This window comes from Balearica regulorum, chromosome 21, assembly GCF_011004875.1.
Source record: "Balearica regulorum gibbericeps isolate bBalReg1 chromosome 21, bBalReg1.pri, whole genome shotgun sequence".
NCBI classification, from domain to species: domain Eukaryota; kingdom Metazoa; phylum Chordata; class Aves; order Gruiformes; family Gruidae; genus Balearica; species Balearica regulorum.
In genome coordinates, this window is record NC_046204.1 from 1,109,860 (window position 1) to 1,123,144 (window position 13,285).

Genomic DNA, 13,285 nt, shown 5'->3' on the forward strand with positions numbered 1-13,285 from the left:
TAATTCCACAGGAAGCAGTAACGATTTGCCGCTGACTGTCGTGTGTTACCATACTCAAACCGACTCTTAGTACTTAATCAGCCGGAGCAGATTAGGTGACAAGGAAGCCGGAGCTGGCTCAAACCTGGCCAAGCATAACTTATTACATAAGCAGGATTCAGTTTATGTTCGAGCCTGATGTGCTTTTGATACATCTGCTAAACCACAGAGCCGTTTGGAAAAGTCCGAGCCTCTCATCTTTTGGGTTGGTTGGTTGGTTTTAGCAGTCTAAGAAAATGTGAGATTGAACGAGTTCGTCACGTAATTTGTTGAGCATCGTAATTTGTTGAGCATCGGCGGCTGTGCTGGCATCCGTTTCTGCAGGGCAGGGAGCGAGCGCTCTGTATCGGGAGCTGCCTGTGCCCGGGTAGGAGGAGCTGTGGAGCCAGCGGAAGGGTCCCTTTGGTTGGTGCTTGCAGAGTCAAGGAGTCACTTGGAGAGCTGCGCTCGCTGTGATTCATCTGCATTCCAGGCAAGGATAATTTAATATAGACAATGTCTTAATAACGTTACTGAACTGAGGAAGTCGGTCTAAGCCATTATTCATAGCTCTGTGGCAACATTCATTTTTGCTTGTCAACACTACTGGAAATATTTACAGGAAAAGTGTCAACACTAGCCATTGTAAAGGCTGAAATGTCGCTGCTCCGAGGGAGTATTCCCAAGGAACTCAGCCAGGCCAGCAACGACAGTTCATAATGTCTGGCAATGTGCTGTTTTTAAATGGGTGAGGTATTTGGTAGATCTAAAAGTGGCTGCTAGCAGGATGGCAGCGTGTGACTGCACCACGGAGGCGGGTTGCCAAGCGATGGAACGGGGCAGTCGGTTCATCGCAGGACTTGGGGAGTGCCGGCGGAATTGCTGGTGCCTCTCTGGTGCCTGCAGCATTTCCCTCCTCCTCTCCCCTTCTGCCCCGCGTCCTCTCTCCCCCCGGCGCCGAGCATCTCTTCGGGGGACTCTGAAGACCTGCGAGGCAGCGAGAGGAAGGTGCGTGTTAAACAGCTGGCGGGCTGTGGCATGTCAGCAGCATGCATCGATTTTACTTCTGCAGACCGTTTCTAAAAATTTGCGGCACCTTTTAGAAAGGTTACATTTTTTTCCACAAAGGAACCGACAAATTTTTGGGTCGGATATTTTTGTTGAACTCAAAATTTTAATGAGAAGCATGTGGACTGTTGCCACGGGGGAATATTAAGATGAGCTGAAGCGGTCCATGAAGTGTCAGGAAGCTGCTCTTGCTCGTGACTAGAGTCCACCTTCCTTTGGAAACCGCTGCGGCAATAGCCTTAGATTGTTATTTTCTTCCTGGATCCAGCTTCTCTCTGTGTTTCAAAATTTTTCATGGAATGCTATTCATTGCAGTCTAAACCACAACTTTTAATTTGGAATTTTACTACAGCCAAATAATACTGCTAAAACGTCTCAACTTCGCAGGCCCTGCTCGCCCCGGCTCAACCCTGCAAGCACATTGTTTCAAAACATTCCAGAAAAGTTAAATGAGGCTTTTGAGCTTGCCTCTGGAAAATCCAATAAGCTATTCTTGCTTCTTGTTTAATGAAAAAGGTAAAATAAAATTCTAGGCTCCGTCTTACAGGAAGTGGTAATATGATGGTTTTCTTTGGAGTAGTCACAGTGGCTGTTCCTCATTTGAGCTTAAATTTGTTGATGAGGATTTCTTTTCTTCATTATTTTCAGAACAGCCTGGTGAGGGTTTTCCGTTTGTTGCCGTTTCATCAGTTGCGTGTGGTTTGGTTGTTTCGGGGAGGTGCGATGGTAACGGGGCGCTTGCCTAGCATCAGGCACCTGGCAGAAAAACTTACTCCTTTGATGTAAAACGGGGTAAAAGGTGGCTCGTTACGGGCTGCCGTGGGAGAGCCCGGCCACCGGTGACCGCTTTCGGTCACTCATCAGGTGTGTTCCGGGCAAACGCGCGGCTTTATCTTACGGTGAAGGTTCTGCTCGAGTTTCGGCCGCGTCCCCAGGGGCCGGGCAGCCCTCCCTCCCCGGGGGCGGCGGTCGCCAAAGCGGAGCCCCGGCCCCGCGGCACTGCCCCGGGCTGCCCGCCAGCACCCCCCGCTTCGCTCCGGCTGCGCGGCTTCGGCTTCTCCCGAGAGGTGCGCTGCGGCGGGGGGGGCAGGACCCGGCGGGGGGGGGGGGCAGGAGCCCGGCCGGGGGGGGGGCAGGAGCCCGGCCGGGGGGGGGGGCAGGAGCCCGGCCGGGGGGGGGGGCAGGAGCCCGGCCGGGGGGGGGGCAGGAGCCCGGCCGGGGGGGGGGGGCAGGAGCCGCGGGGGGGGGGGCAGGAGGCCGGGGGGGGGGCAGGAGCCGGGGGGGCAGGAGGCCGAGCGGAGCCAGGGGCGCTCCCGGGCCGGGCTCTACCTGCGGGGGCGGCGCGGAGCGGGGGCGGTGCGGAGCGGGGAGCGGGACGGGACCGCCCGCCCGCAGGCAGAGCCGCTCGTCCGCGCCGCTCCGCGCATCACTGCTGCGCTCGCCGGGCTTCCCTTCGCTTTTGGGGTAGTTCGTCTTTTTTTTTTTTTTTTTTACTTTTTGGTTTGATTTCCTGCAGCTCGGCACCGTGTCGTCGCCAACTTGCTGCGGGACTCTGCGTTTTGTGGGGTCGTGGGTTTTTTTGTTTGCCTTCTGTCTGAATGCCTGTTAGCTTGCCATCATGGGACGGGAGCAGAGGCAGTTCTGGATGCTGCTGTGGTGCCTCGGCTTTTTGGGTGGCATCCCAGGGACCGCTGGCAATCACTACCACTACCTCTGGAGAAACTGCTACCCCTGTTACTTGGGGCGTGCGGGATACGGAGTTGGCCACGCCGAGCTGAGGCCAGGTACGTAGCCGGGCTGGGTGTCTTTGCAGGGGCTCTCATCCTGCGCTGCCAGCCGCACGGTGAGCCCCGGAGGTTTTGCCGCTGCCGCGGAGGCAGATAACTGAGCTGCCGGGTGGGAGTCCTGGGCTGGTGGCAACTGAAGTCACAAACCGGTGGCCTCGCTGTACATCTGCCTGCATTTGTATCGTTGCTTTGCATTATTATAGGCAGTTTGCCTTTGGCAGATTTGTTACTTCTGGCAGAGGGGGAAAGAAACTCTTTCTTTCCATCAGTTGCTGTGCAGCTGCGTGGCTTGGTTAAAGATAGCTACTGTGTGATATGCCTTCAAAAAACAAACGTATGCCTTTTGTTAAGGCATGTTGATTAGTTTTTTCCTCCGTTCCAAAGGATCTCACCCCAGTGCAGGGCAATAAATGAAACCTGATACTGGTTTTTCAGGAAAAAAAATCTGGCTTTCTCTCTGCGAGACTATCTGAATTTATCTGGGTTGCATGAACACTGGACAGTGGAGTCTCGCAAAGGATAGAGCTCAGCATTACTCAGTGTCATTGTATGCGTAAGGGGAATCCTCTGGCAGCAGTGACCGGAGCTGGGGAGTATATGGGCTACAGCTGGTAGATGCAGTCGAACAAGCTGCGTCTCGCAGATCACCTCTCTGCACTGGAGCGTTCGCGCTTACCAGTGCCTGTTAGCAGGACATTCCCAGCAGAGGCGTCTCGAGCCTCTCGCTGTGTGGATAGTGCTTGGCCAGCCTGAGCTTCCCGCCGACCAGGTGGAGGGGACGGACTTGCTCTGCACTCCCGTTGCACACGTGCAGTGCCTTCTGTCGATGGCACCCCAGGATTTTATCATCCCTTCAGAAAGTCAGAAGCGTGAACAGACGGTGGCTGCTAATAGTAGATGGGGATTCCCGCGTACCGGAAGGTAAACTTGCGTGTTTCCATTTCCCAGTCAATAAGGAGCAAAATACGCAGTTCTTCCCTGACACCGATAGGTTTACTGGTTTGGGGTTTTTTCTGCTGCACTGGGTCAGGCACTGCAACAAGACAATAAATGCCTTTTTAGTCACTTTTGTTGAACATTCACCTGCACTGGCTTATGTCTGATGGTAGGTGGGGACGTTGAGCGAGGTGTCAGTTCTACGCGTACACGCACACACACCTGCTTCTTCCTCTTTGCGTGTGCAGCTGGCTTAGCAGCAGATAAAGTCTGAGGTTGCCTGAAGATTTAGGAAATAATGGAGAATATGTGAAGTCCACTAAAAACTTTGGATGTTTGTGAATAATGTAGACATCAAGGAATGCATTATCTCATCATGAGATAATCCTAACAAATAAATGCCCCAAGCAGTGGATTATAAAAGTGGTATCAGTATATTTGTGAGATGTGCCAGACCTTTGGAAATGGGGTGAGTTGCTGTTTTGTTATTTATAGATCAGATGTTTGTTTCAAACTCAGATCACTTTTGCTGTCTCCATCCAACTACGTTAGCTCATACGACTTCTCCAAGACAAGCTCCTGAGATCCAGCTCTGTGTCTGGAACAGAAACCTCCAGCCTTCCCTTCCGCACCGCACAGTTCCCCTGATCCCGATTCTCCTTAGCTCCACGGACAGGGAGCTCCGTGGACGCTCAGGGCTTTATCCTGACATCCGTGTGAAGTATCTTTCGGTTTGCAAGGCTGAGGCATTTTTCTCAAGTTCAGGAAGAAGGTAGTTTAAAGCTTCAACTGGAAAAGCAAAGCGTCCTCACGCAGGCCTTTCGGCTGCTGTTCCCCGTGCTCTGACCCTGGGGAAAAAGCAACGCATCTCCTGAAACGTGTGTGGCCTCGGTGGCCCCTCTTCCAGGAGCCTGCATTTTTCCATCTTCAGAAAAGGGTGAATATCCGGACACTTGCAAGCCAAAATCTGTCACATAAGCTAAATGTGTCTTTTTCTTCCAAGCAGTTATGTCTAATATTCCTACCTGGTTTATAAAGAAGTAGGTGCAGATTACAAAATAAACCAAACCCAATCCAACCCACCACAGCCTTCAGGCCCACCCAACTGAGAACGACAAAAAAACCAAGAAAAAATATCCTTCTTTCTTTCCCTCTCTGAGAACAAGTTTATTTTTGACATGTTGCGGCATGAAATACCTTTCCTCGGAACGGTACCTCTGACAGAACCAGCAGACAGAGGGGCGAGGGCTGACTCGGGGAAACACCTTGGTTCTCTCCTCCGGCAGGACGAGCCTTCTCCGGGCAAGGTGCTGCCGTGCTCTAGCAGCGCGCTGGGGTTCTGGCCTCCAGTCTCGCAGGAGCGCTCGGGGCTGCACTGCCACAGGTGCTGTCTGGACCTTGTTCTGTGGGTGTCGATACAAGAAACAAGGTAATTTTTCAGGGAACTGAATTTTTGGCTTTCAGTGCAGTTAGGTGCTCAGGAGACACGACCTGAGACGAGGTGTGGGGGGGCGTTCCCTGGAGACGTGCCCCCTGTTCTGCAGCCCCTCGCCCGCCACGCAGGTAGATGCCCCAAGGTGTGCGGCAGCGGTGGGACGGCAGGAGCGGGACGCCGGGAAGCTGGTGTCCTGCCTGCTGGTGGCAAGGCAGAGGAGACAATCGCAGACACGTTGCTCATCCTAAGCTTGATATTACTGTGGGTTTGGTTAGATGATTTTTCCTTTGCTGCTTGAGCTTCTCTTTGACGGGTAGTAGCAGACGCTCTCTTGACCGTATGATTTTTTCGGTACCGGGCACATGTTTACTTGAATCGCATTCCCATTTGCCGGTCCAGGCAGTGCACACTTCTACACACCCGTGTTTCTTCCGTCAGCCAGCTGCAACAGCAAAGCAAGCAGAACGAACCGCAGTGCGTGCGTTTCATTGGCAGTCGCCTTGTGTGAACGGAGACCGAAGAGTTGTTTTGTGTAATAGCAGTGTACGTTTCATCGAGGTCTCGAATGCCTTAAAATGCCTTCTGTGTACAAACAGTGCTCTGTTGGATCCTTGTGTTAGTGTAGAGCGACTAATTGCAACGCTCTGGATTACGTCCTTACGCAGCTCACCCTTACAGGAGAGCTCATTGTGCTCTGCTGGGGACGTGCATTAAATCGTCACAGGGAAGCAGACCTGCTACCTTGATATTCTCTCTGATTCTCGAAAGTATGTCAGAAAACAGCATAGAGCATAGCTGGTTGCTTTTGTTTGATTATACGGTTCCCATTAGCCTGTGAGCTCCTCCAACAGCGACCTGCATTTCCGTCAGTCGGTGCCGGGTACGTGTCTGTGTTTGCCTCCGTGCGGTTAGCTTCCAGAGCACGGCGCAGGGACCAAGCCGGCGTGCCTCTGCACAGGTACGTCTGCTGTCCCAAAGGACGTCCTGCACCGAGAAGTGGGGTGAAACAAACCTACGAACGAAGGCTTGAGAGGGCGAGCGGAGCAGCCGGTCCAGAGCAGGCTGCCCGCTTGTTGTTACGTGCACCTCTGCTCCACTCTGAGTAATTATCAGCACCTAATTATCAGCACCATCCAGAGACAGAGGTGGGAGCACAAAGGAGAGCTGGGCGACTCTCCCAGCTGCTGCGCTTGAAGGCAAAAAAAGGTGAGCTGAGGACAAAGCAAGTGACTGTGGCAAAGTAGCTCCCCGATACGATAATCTGATGAAGTGAAAACGTAAAACCAGCACATCGGTTCCTGAAGTGCCTTTGGAAACTGCTTGCAGTTGAGGATGGCACAGGTAGCGCGGGGAAGCTACGGGCATCTCCCGTCTGTCTAGGAGAGGCTGCAGCGGAAGGAATGCCAGCCCAAATAACTCTGTGGAGCTCTTCAAGAGCCCTCAAGGCTTTCCCAAATGCCTGCTTTACAACCAGATGAAAATTGAGGGTGTGGACTGCCCAAAATGACCTCTCTTCTTTCCTCTCGTGGGATTCCAAGCCAGGACCAGCCTGATGCAGGGACCGGTCTTCCTCGTCCTGGAGGAGGGGAGGGCTTCCGAGTTAGCAGAGAGGGGGAACGAGGCACCGTCCTCTCCCGTCTCTTCCTTGCCCTGTTGGACCTTGCTATTGCTGAGTCCTGTCTGCGCGGTCTACGAGGGGAGCGTGGAATAACAGGGCCTCCGAGGTCTCCAGGTTATTCGTGCCAGGGGCTGTGCGATACAGGCAAGAGAGGAAGTAATGCATTGGGGTTTTTCCTTCTAACACGTCCCGGCCCCGTTCTGCGCCCTGAGTTTCTAATCCGTGTCTGTAGAGCGGGGCAGCAGCGGTAACGCTGTGCTGCTCTACCCGGGAGCGGTTGGCTTTGGCCATCCAGCGTGCCTCTCTGTTGGTTCGTCTCCTTCCGGTCTCTTAATTTCTTAAAATTGCTGAATTAGCTTTAACAAACTGGTACTGGAAAGATAAAGTCGCTAAATCCCACACATGTTCATCTTGATGGATTTTAATTAACCTTTTCCCTGCAGCCCTGCTCTGTAATCCAGGCTAATTGCCGCAGGGATTAAAGCCTGGCACTGCTGTTTACCCAGACAGAGCGAACCTTAGCAGCGTATCTGCTGCCTGTGCTTCCAGCTGGGATCCATCTCCTCCTCCTCAGCCTTTCGGAGGAGATAAACTGCCTCTGTACCAAATATTTAGTAATTTGCAGAGCTGCTGTTGCCACTTTTTTTTCCTCTGACATGGAGCTCTTGTTTGAGATAAATCATAGTATTTCTTCACGAAGGACCTGTGCATGGTCAGGGAGTGCACTTAACCACAGCCATCTCCTCGCACCCTTCTCTTTTTTGGGTCTCGTGTTCACCTTCCCTACGGCCGATTACAGCGTTTCCCCTGTTGGTCCACGTAGCCGGTATCTGAGGTGCGATGGAGTGTTTCTGTTCGGGGAGGGGGCTGACGAGAGCATCAGCTGTTTCTCGGGTGAGCCCCATGTCCTTGCTGATGAGGACCTGAACTCCGGTTCCTTACACAGCAGAGGAGTTTCTCTACCCAACAAGCCAAGTCCCGCTCCCAGGCTCTCGCTGCGTTTGGTTTTCGTGTCTGCCTCGGTGGGCTTCGGCCGGTATCCACTGCCCTCTCCGTGCCGGCACGGCAGAGCCCCCAGGCACGTGGGCTCCGCGTGTTCCGTCCTGGCGTGGGTCTGGACTGCTTGGTGTCAGCTACCCTCCTCGGAAAAGAAGCCTGTATGCTGCTAAATTTTTTCTTTGGCATATTAATTTTAACCAGATTTTGTCAGCTCTCCAATAGGAAAACAACCTCGGCGTGCCACAAGCCGCATCTCGCAAAGCATCACGTAGGTTTTCAGGTCTTTGTACTGCCAAGATGCGCACCGAGGGCAATGTGGCCCTTCGCGGGGCTGTTCTGTCCTGGCCCCGCTGCCACACGGTTTATATTCCTGGGCGAATCACTCGCTGGTGAGCCCCGTGAGCGCCTGGGCAGGTCAGAGCTGCTGCCACCGCTGCTGGTCCCCGCCAGAAAAATGCAAACTCTCCATCAGAGAGCCAGGCAGTGGGTAAGCGTCCGCCCAGGAGGTGCCTCTTCTCTCTGTGCACTCGTGCCAGGCTTTGAATTTGTTCGGGCAAATTGCACAGTTGCGTTATTTCCAAAGACACAAACCTAAGATTTCTTGGGGGACGGCACCACTGCTGCCCTCCCGGCAGGGGTGCAAAGGATGGGAGGTTTTATTTTGGTCGCGTGGTTGTGTAGTACACATCCAAAAATCTCTCTGTTACTGCAAGAGGAGATAAATGAGGCTCCAGAAGGAAAAACGGGACCTGGCGGGTTCCGTGGGAAGCGTGCCCGGTGAAGGTGATGGGCTCCTCTACAGCCGGGGCACGAGGAAGGACTGGCCGCTGTCCCAGGGTGTGGGGGACGGGGGCTCTGGGCTGGGGACAGCCCTCTGCAATTACAGGGATTTAGAGGGTGAAAAATACCAAGAGAGAAGAGGAGACACTTAGAGAGGAGATGTATAATTACAGAGTATGAGTAATGGGGTGAAAGAAAGAAGTTTATTCAACGCATCGCTAACTTTTGTGGACAGAAAATTCTCTATGGTTTCAGATTAGAGCTGAAGGGAGCAGTGGAATAGTCATTTAAATTCAGACCAAAAAACTTTATTATTCTATGTAAAATCTTCCCAAACCCCAGTTTTCCTGTTCTTGAGCAAATACAAAATAGAAAATGCCGGTCCTGCTCAAAATGAAAGCTTAATATTTCCTGCAGAATAGAAATTCCAGTGTTGCTTTTAGAAAAAAGAACAGTGATTGTTTTTCACCAGCATTTTCCAATGGAAAAATTGGTCTGCCAGAAAATTACAGAGCAGCTTTACTCAAGGCAAGCTTTTGTGATTTCTGGGAGTAATAATAATAATTCATGATAACTGTTTATTCATTCGTCAAACAGTCTTTTCTTTAGTTTTGTTCTATTTCCCTTGTTCTCCTTTACTGTTCAGCGCTTCCTAGAGACACGGTACATCAGAGTCTCACCGAAACGCATTTCTACATGCTTACATTCTTCCAGAAACCAAGCAATTTATTGTGTGCTGTGCCCATGCTCGCGGGCTCAGGACATCGGACAGATTTCACTACATGTTTAAGTCTGGTAGACCTTTGGCTGGATCAAGCCAATTCTGTGCATTTATAGCTAATTCTGCCCAGAGCCGTTGCATGGCCGCTGCAGAAGTCACGATTGCGGGTTCACTGGACATCGCTCGGGCAGAAAGGGCAGAGGGCCATTGTCGTGTGCTCCGATCCTTAGGTTTGAACTTTTTAAGCAGTGAGAAGCCTTCTAATGAAAAGTATTCTGAGAAAACAGACATTTTTTATTAATAATGTGTAGCTCAGAAACACTGAGTCAAACAAGCATCACCTTTGGCTTCCCATTTCTTCCCTGACCCAGTCCATTTGCTTGCTGCTGGCCGATTTTGTTGGCAGTTAATTCAATTAACGTAAAATTAATTCATGTAAAATTTTAGCACCGGTCAAGGCTGCGTTTCTCCTTTTCCTGTGGTTTTCGATGCACTTTGCCTCCCCAGCGAGAGCTGTAGCTGCAGCCAGGTGAGAGCAAGCTCGCGGAGCAAGGGGGGAGCTGGGCGATGCTCCGGGCAGGGGAGCGGGTTGCAGGCGCTGAGCAAGGGTGAGGCTTGAGCAGGTTTTTGCACCGCCGGCTTGCAAAGACACAGTCCGGGGTGACGCCCTGCCGTGATTCATTGGGGAAATGTTTCTTTGTCTTATTAGTAACAGCCATTGATGAAACGGTGCTGGTTCACTGCTCGGCTTGGCTCCGTGTCGTCCTGCTGCTTGCGTGACCCGCTTCGCTGTGCCAGCGGGAAATAGTTGCGCGTGCTGAAGACATCTTCACAAAATGCAGAAAATGCGCAGAAACGCTAATAGACTCAAAGCTAGTGACGTTTTCTCTCCGTGGAAAAAGGAATTGCTGGTTGGCTTTTCTGCTGTTAGTGGGAATGTGATCTGGTTCCTCAGTCTGCCTCGAGATCGTTGGTCCTTCCCGGTGTGAAAGGCAGCGTACGGGTGCAGGGGTACACACACACGAATGGCAGGAATTAAGGAACTGTGCAGCTATATCCACAAACATCTCTATTATTTCTAATTATAGAAAACGAACGAGTCTCATGTCTCAGAAAGTTGAAATTGCCTTTGACAAGCTTCTGATGTGCGCCTTGGTTTGCACCATGTAGCTAGGCGCTCCGGATGTTTTTACATTTCTTCTCAGTTCTGGAAGTTATTCCCAGCACTCAAAGGCAGTTTAAGGTCTGTGAGAAGGGATTAATCTCCCTTTCTGTAACACGCTGCTGTCTACCTCCCCGGTTTTGAGCCTTTGATAATAATATGTACCAGGATTTTTCTACCAAGAACTCATGGGCTAGTTCCCGTTTTAGCTCTGGAAAGATTGCTCAGCACCTGGCAGAAGGTTTTTCTGGCTCAGCGACTGCCTTTTGTTCGAGGGCCTGTAGTTTTACCGGTAGACACGGACGTGCACAGTGTTATTGGCCAAGCGGATCCTTGTTGCAGGAACGGCTGCCTCGGTTCTCCCGGGCTCGCTGTGCTCGGGGAGCTGGGAGGAGAGGGCTGGGGACCTGCGGTCAGAGTCTCACCGCTTGTAGTCTGCCTTTTGTATTTTGGGGTCAAGCTGGACTTCATCCTGTTCTTAAGTATGGTGTAATGATGAACAAATCCTTGCTAATCATTCAACTGATCCGCTGCGGTAACTTTCTCCAGGTGTTAACGCGTTTTCTCTCTCGTCTCCAGTGCTGCGTGGCAATGCTGAGCATCGCTTAGCAGCAGGTACCCCAGATCTTGCTGCATTTCAGCAGCAGGTCAGGCGTGAAACGTGTTAAATGCTTTGCACGGTGCTGAGACGAGACGCGTGACGGTAAAAAGCGCCTTTGGCACGTGGCTGAGCTCGGTGGAAGCCAGCTTCTGTGCTGCAAGAGGACGAGGTTGACTCGGCAGGATGAGAACATCCGCCGCTGCGGCACCGAGACCTTGAACTTCGCTGCTTCGTATCGCTCCCCTCGCTTGGGTCTGTGACGTTAGGTGTTTGCTCCCACCATCCACGGAAGTAACAGATGGGCTAGCCCAGCCTGTTTTCCACGCATAAAGAGTAAGGAAGTGTAAAATTTTAATGAAGCCATGATCTTAGAGCAAATGGGAAAAGTGACCGTTGCAAGGTGAACAAGATGAAGGATGGTTTATGCCGATTGACAAATAAGATGCCTTTTTTCCCCTGATTGCATGCTTGTCCTTGAAATTTCTTAAATAGCTTGACTGATTAAACATAATGAAATGGCAATCTCGTTCCTTCTACGTTCGTTCCTCAAATCTGGAGCCAGTCAACAGAGGATAAATAATCCTGGCTTCAGATACCATCATGCCCACTTCTCTTTTTCCCTCTTCCCTTTTCTTTTGCAGATATTGATGAGTGCCAGGTCCTCAACGGGGGCTGCCAGCACAGATGTGTGAACACCCTCGGATCTTATTATTGTGAATGCAAGCCAGGCTTTCGCCTGCACACAGATGGCAGGACCTGCATTGGTAAGTCATAGTTTTAAATTTCTTGAGAATGTCTTAATTCTTACATAGCTCTTTGCCTGCCTGTAAATGCGTGGCTTCGTACACAAAATGCGTACATCGGCTTACCCGCTCACATCCGTCCTCTGTGCAGGGAACTGGAGATGACGGTGATGGGTGGCCTGTTCCTTTGTTGCTCAGGATCCTGGTAGTCTTCCCTAACGGTTTCTATTGCTGGGTTTGTAATGTTTGCCGTTCTTCAGCATGGACACGTACAACTGTGACTTCTTTCGCAGTTCCTTAGTTTATTCTGGTTCAGGAGAAGTTGCTCACAGTACTTTAGTGTTTCTGCTTTTGATACAGGGCATATCGGATACGGCATTTTCGGAACTAATACATGAACTAGGTTATGAAAAGGTTCAAGTCAGTCTCTGTTTTTAGCTCAATTATTTCCCTAGTCCTGCGGTAGGCACTCGGTGTGACAAACAAGTGGAAACAGGCACGGCCTCGTGTGGAACCGTGGCCATAATAATCTCGAAACCCTCTTCCCTGGGATGCTGGTCATGCGTCCACTTGGATGGCGCGTGCCCAGACATTACAATTCAGATGCCAGGTCTGGCTTGCAGTTGATTTCTGGGCCAATTTCTTGAAATATTGTTGTTTGCCTGCCCCAAACGAGTGGATTGGAGCCCCCGGGGTGGAGCTTGGAGTCTGCCTTCCAGCATCTGCTGCTGCTGTTGTTTTTATTAAACCACTTCTCCCTCACAGCTTTATTTGACACATTTTTCCATTTTTTGAGGGATATTTTCATACAAGTGGAAAGAATTCCTGGGTGATGGTATTACAAAGGCCATTTGCTGGTTTTTCTCAGAATACAGTCACGTTCCAAAGTTTCCTAAAAATGACTGTGGGAGCCTGCGTGTTCCAGCCGGGAACGGTGATGCGAGCAGGAAAAAAGCCATCTAAGGAAGTGGTACCCACCGTGCCCAGAGCAGCACAGACCGCACATCTTTCCACAACTGCCCCCGCTATGTAACGGTACTCTGACAAGAGCAGGGAGACATACACTTGAGGTGCAAGTTCCCTGAGTGCCCTGTATTTTGCTGGAAAAATCCAGAAGCAAAAAGATTGCAAGTTCAGAAAACAGCCAACCGTTCCCAGCCTGCTGCACTAGCACTGAGCACGTAAACTTGTGTCCGTGGGTATGCGTTGCTACCGTTGGCACCTAAGTGCTATGTGGTCTGTCATCTAATAACTCTCTTTGTAATATGTAGTTCTCTTCTTTTGTGGGATAGAGTGATTGTGCCACCTCTGCCTTGTAGAACAAAACATGACCCAGCCGTTGGGGAGCTCTGCTGTTCTCGGCAGGGTCAGCCCCGGAAGGTGAAACAATTTCCAGAAAAAGTAGAAAAGGGCTCAC

At 51.3% G+C, this 13,285-nt stretch overlaps 1 protein-coding gene across 12 annotated transcripts in view; it reads left to right on the top strand.

Annotated features, from left to right (window-relative positions):
* The window catches only part of MEGF6 (multiple EGF like domains 6), a 98,479-nt gene that overhangs the window by 48,120 nt on the left and 37,074 nt on the right, over positions 1 to 13,285 (top strand). For 10 of the 12 annotated variants that reach the window (XM_075773520.1, XM_075773521.1, XM_075773525.1 and 7 more), the window contains one exon: positions 11,767 to 11,889. In XM_075773520.1, coding sequence (XP_075629635.1) covers positions 11,767 to 11,889 — 123 coding nt within the window. Of the gene's footprint in view, positions 1 to 2,467; positions 2,871 to 11,766; positions 11,890 to 13,285 lie in introns of those variants that run through there. The other 2 variants (XM_075773531.1, XM_075773532.1) reach the window with 1 other exon arrangement.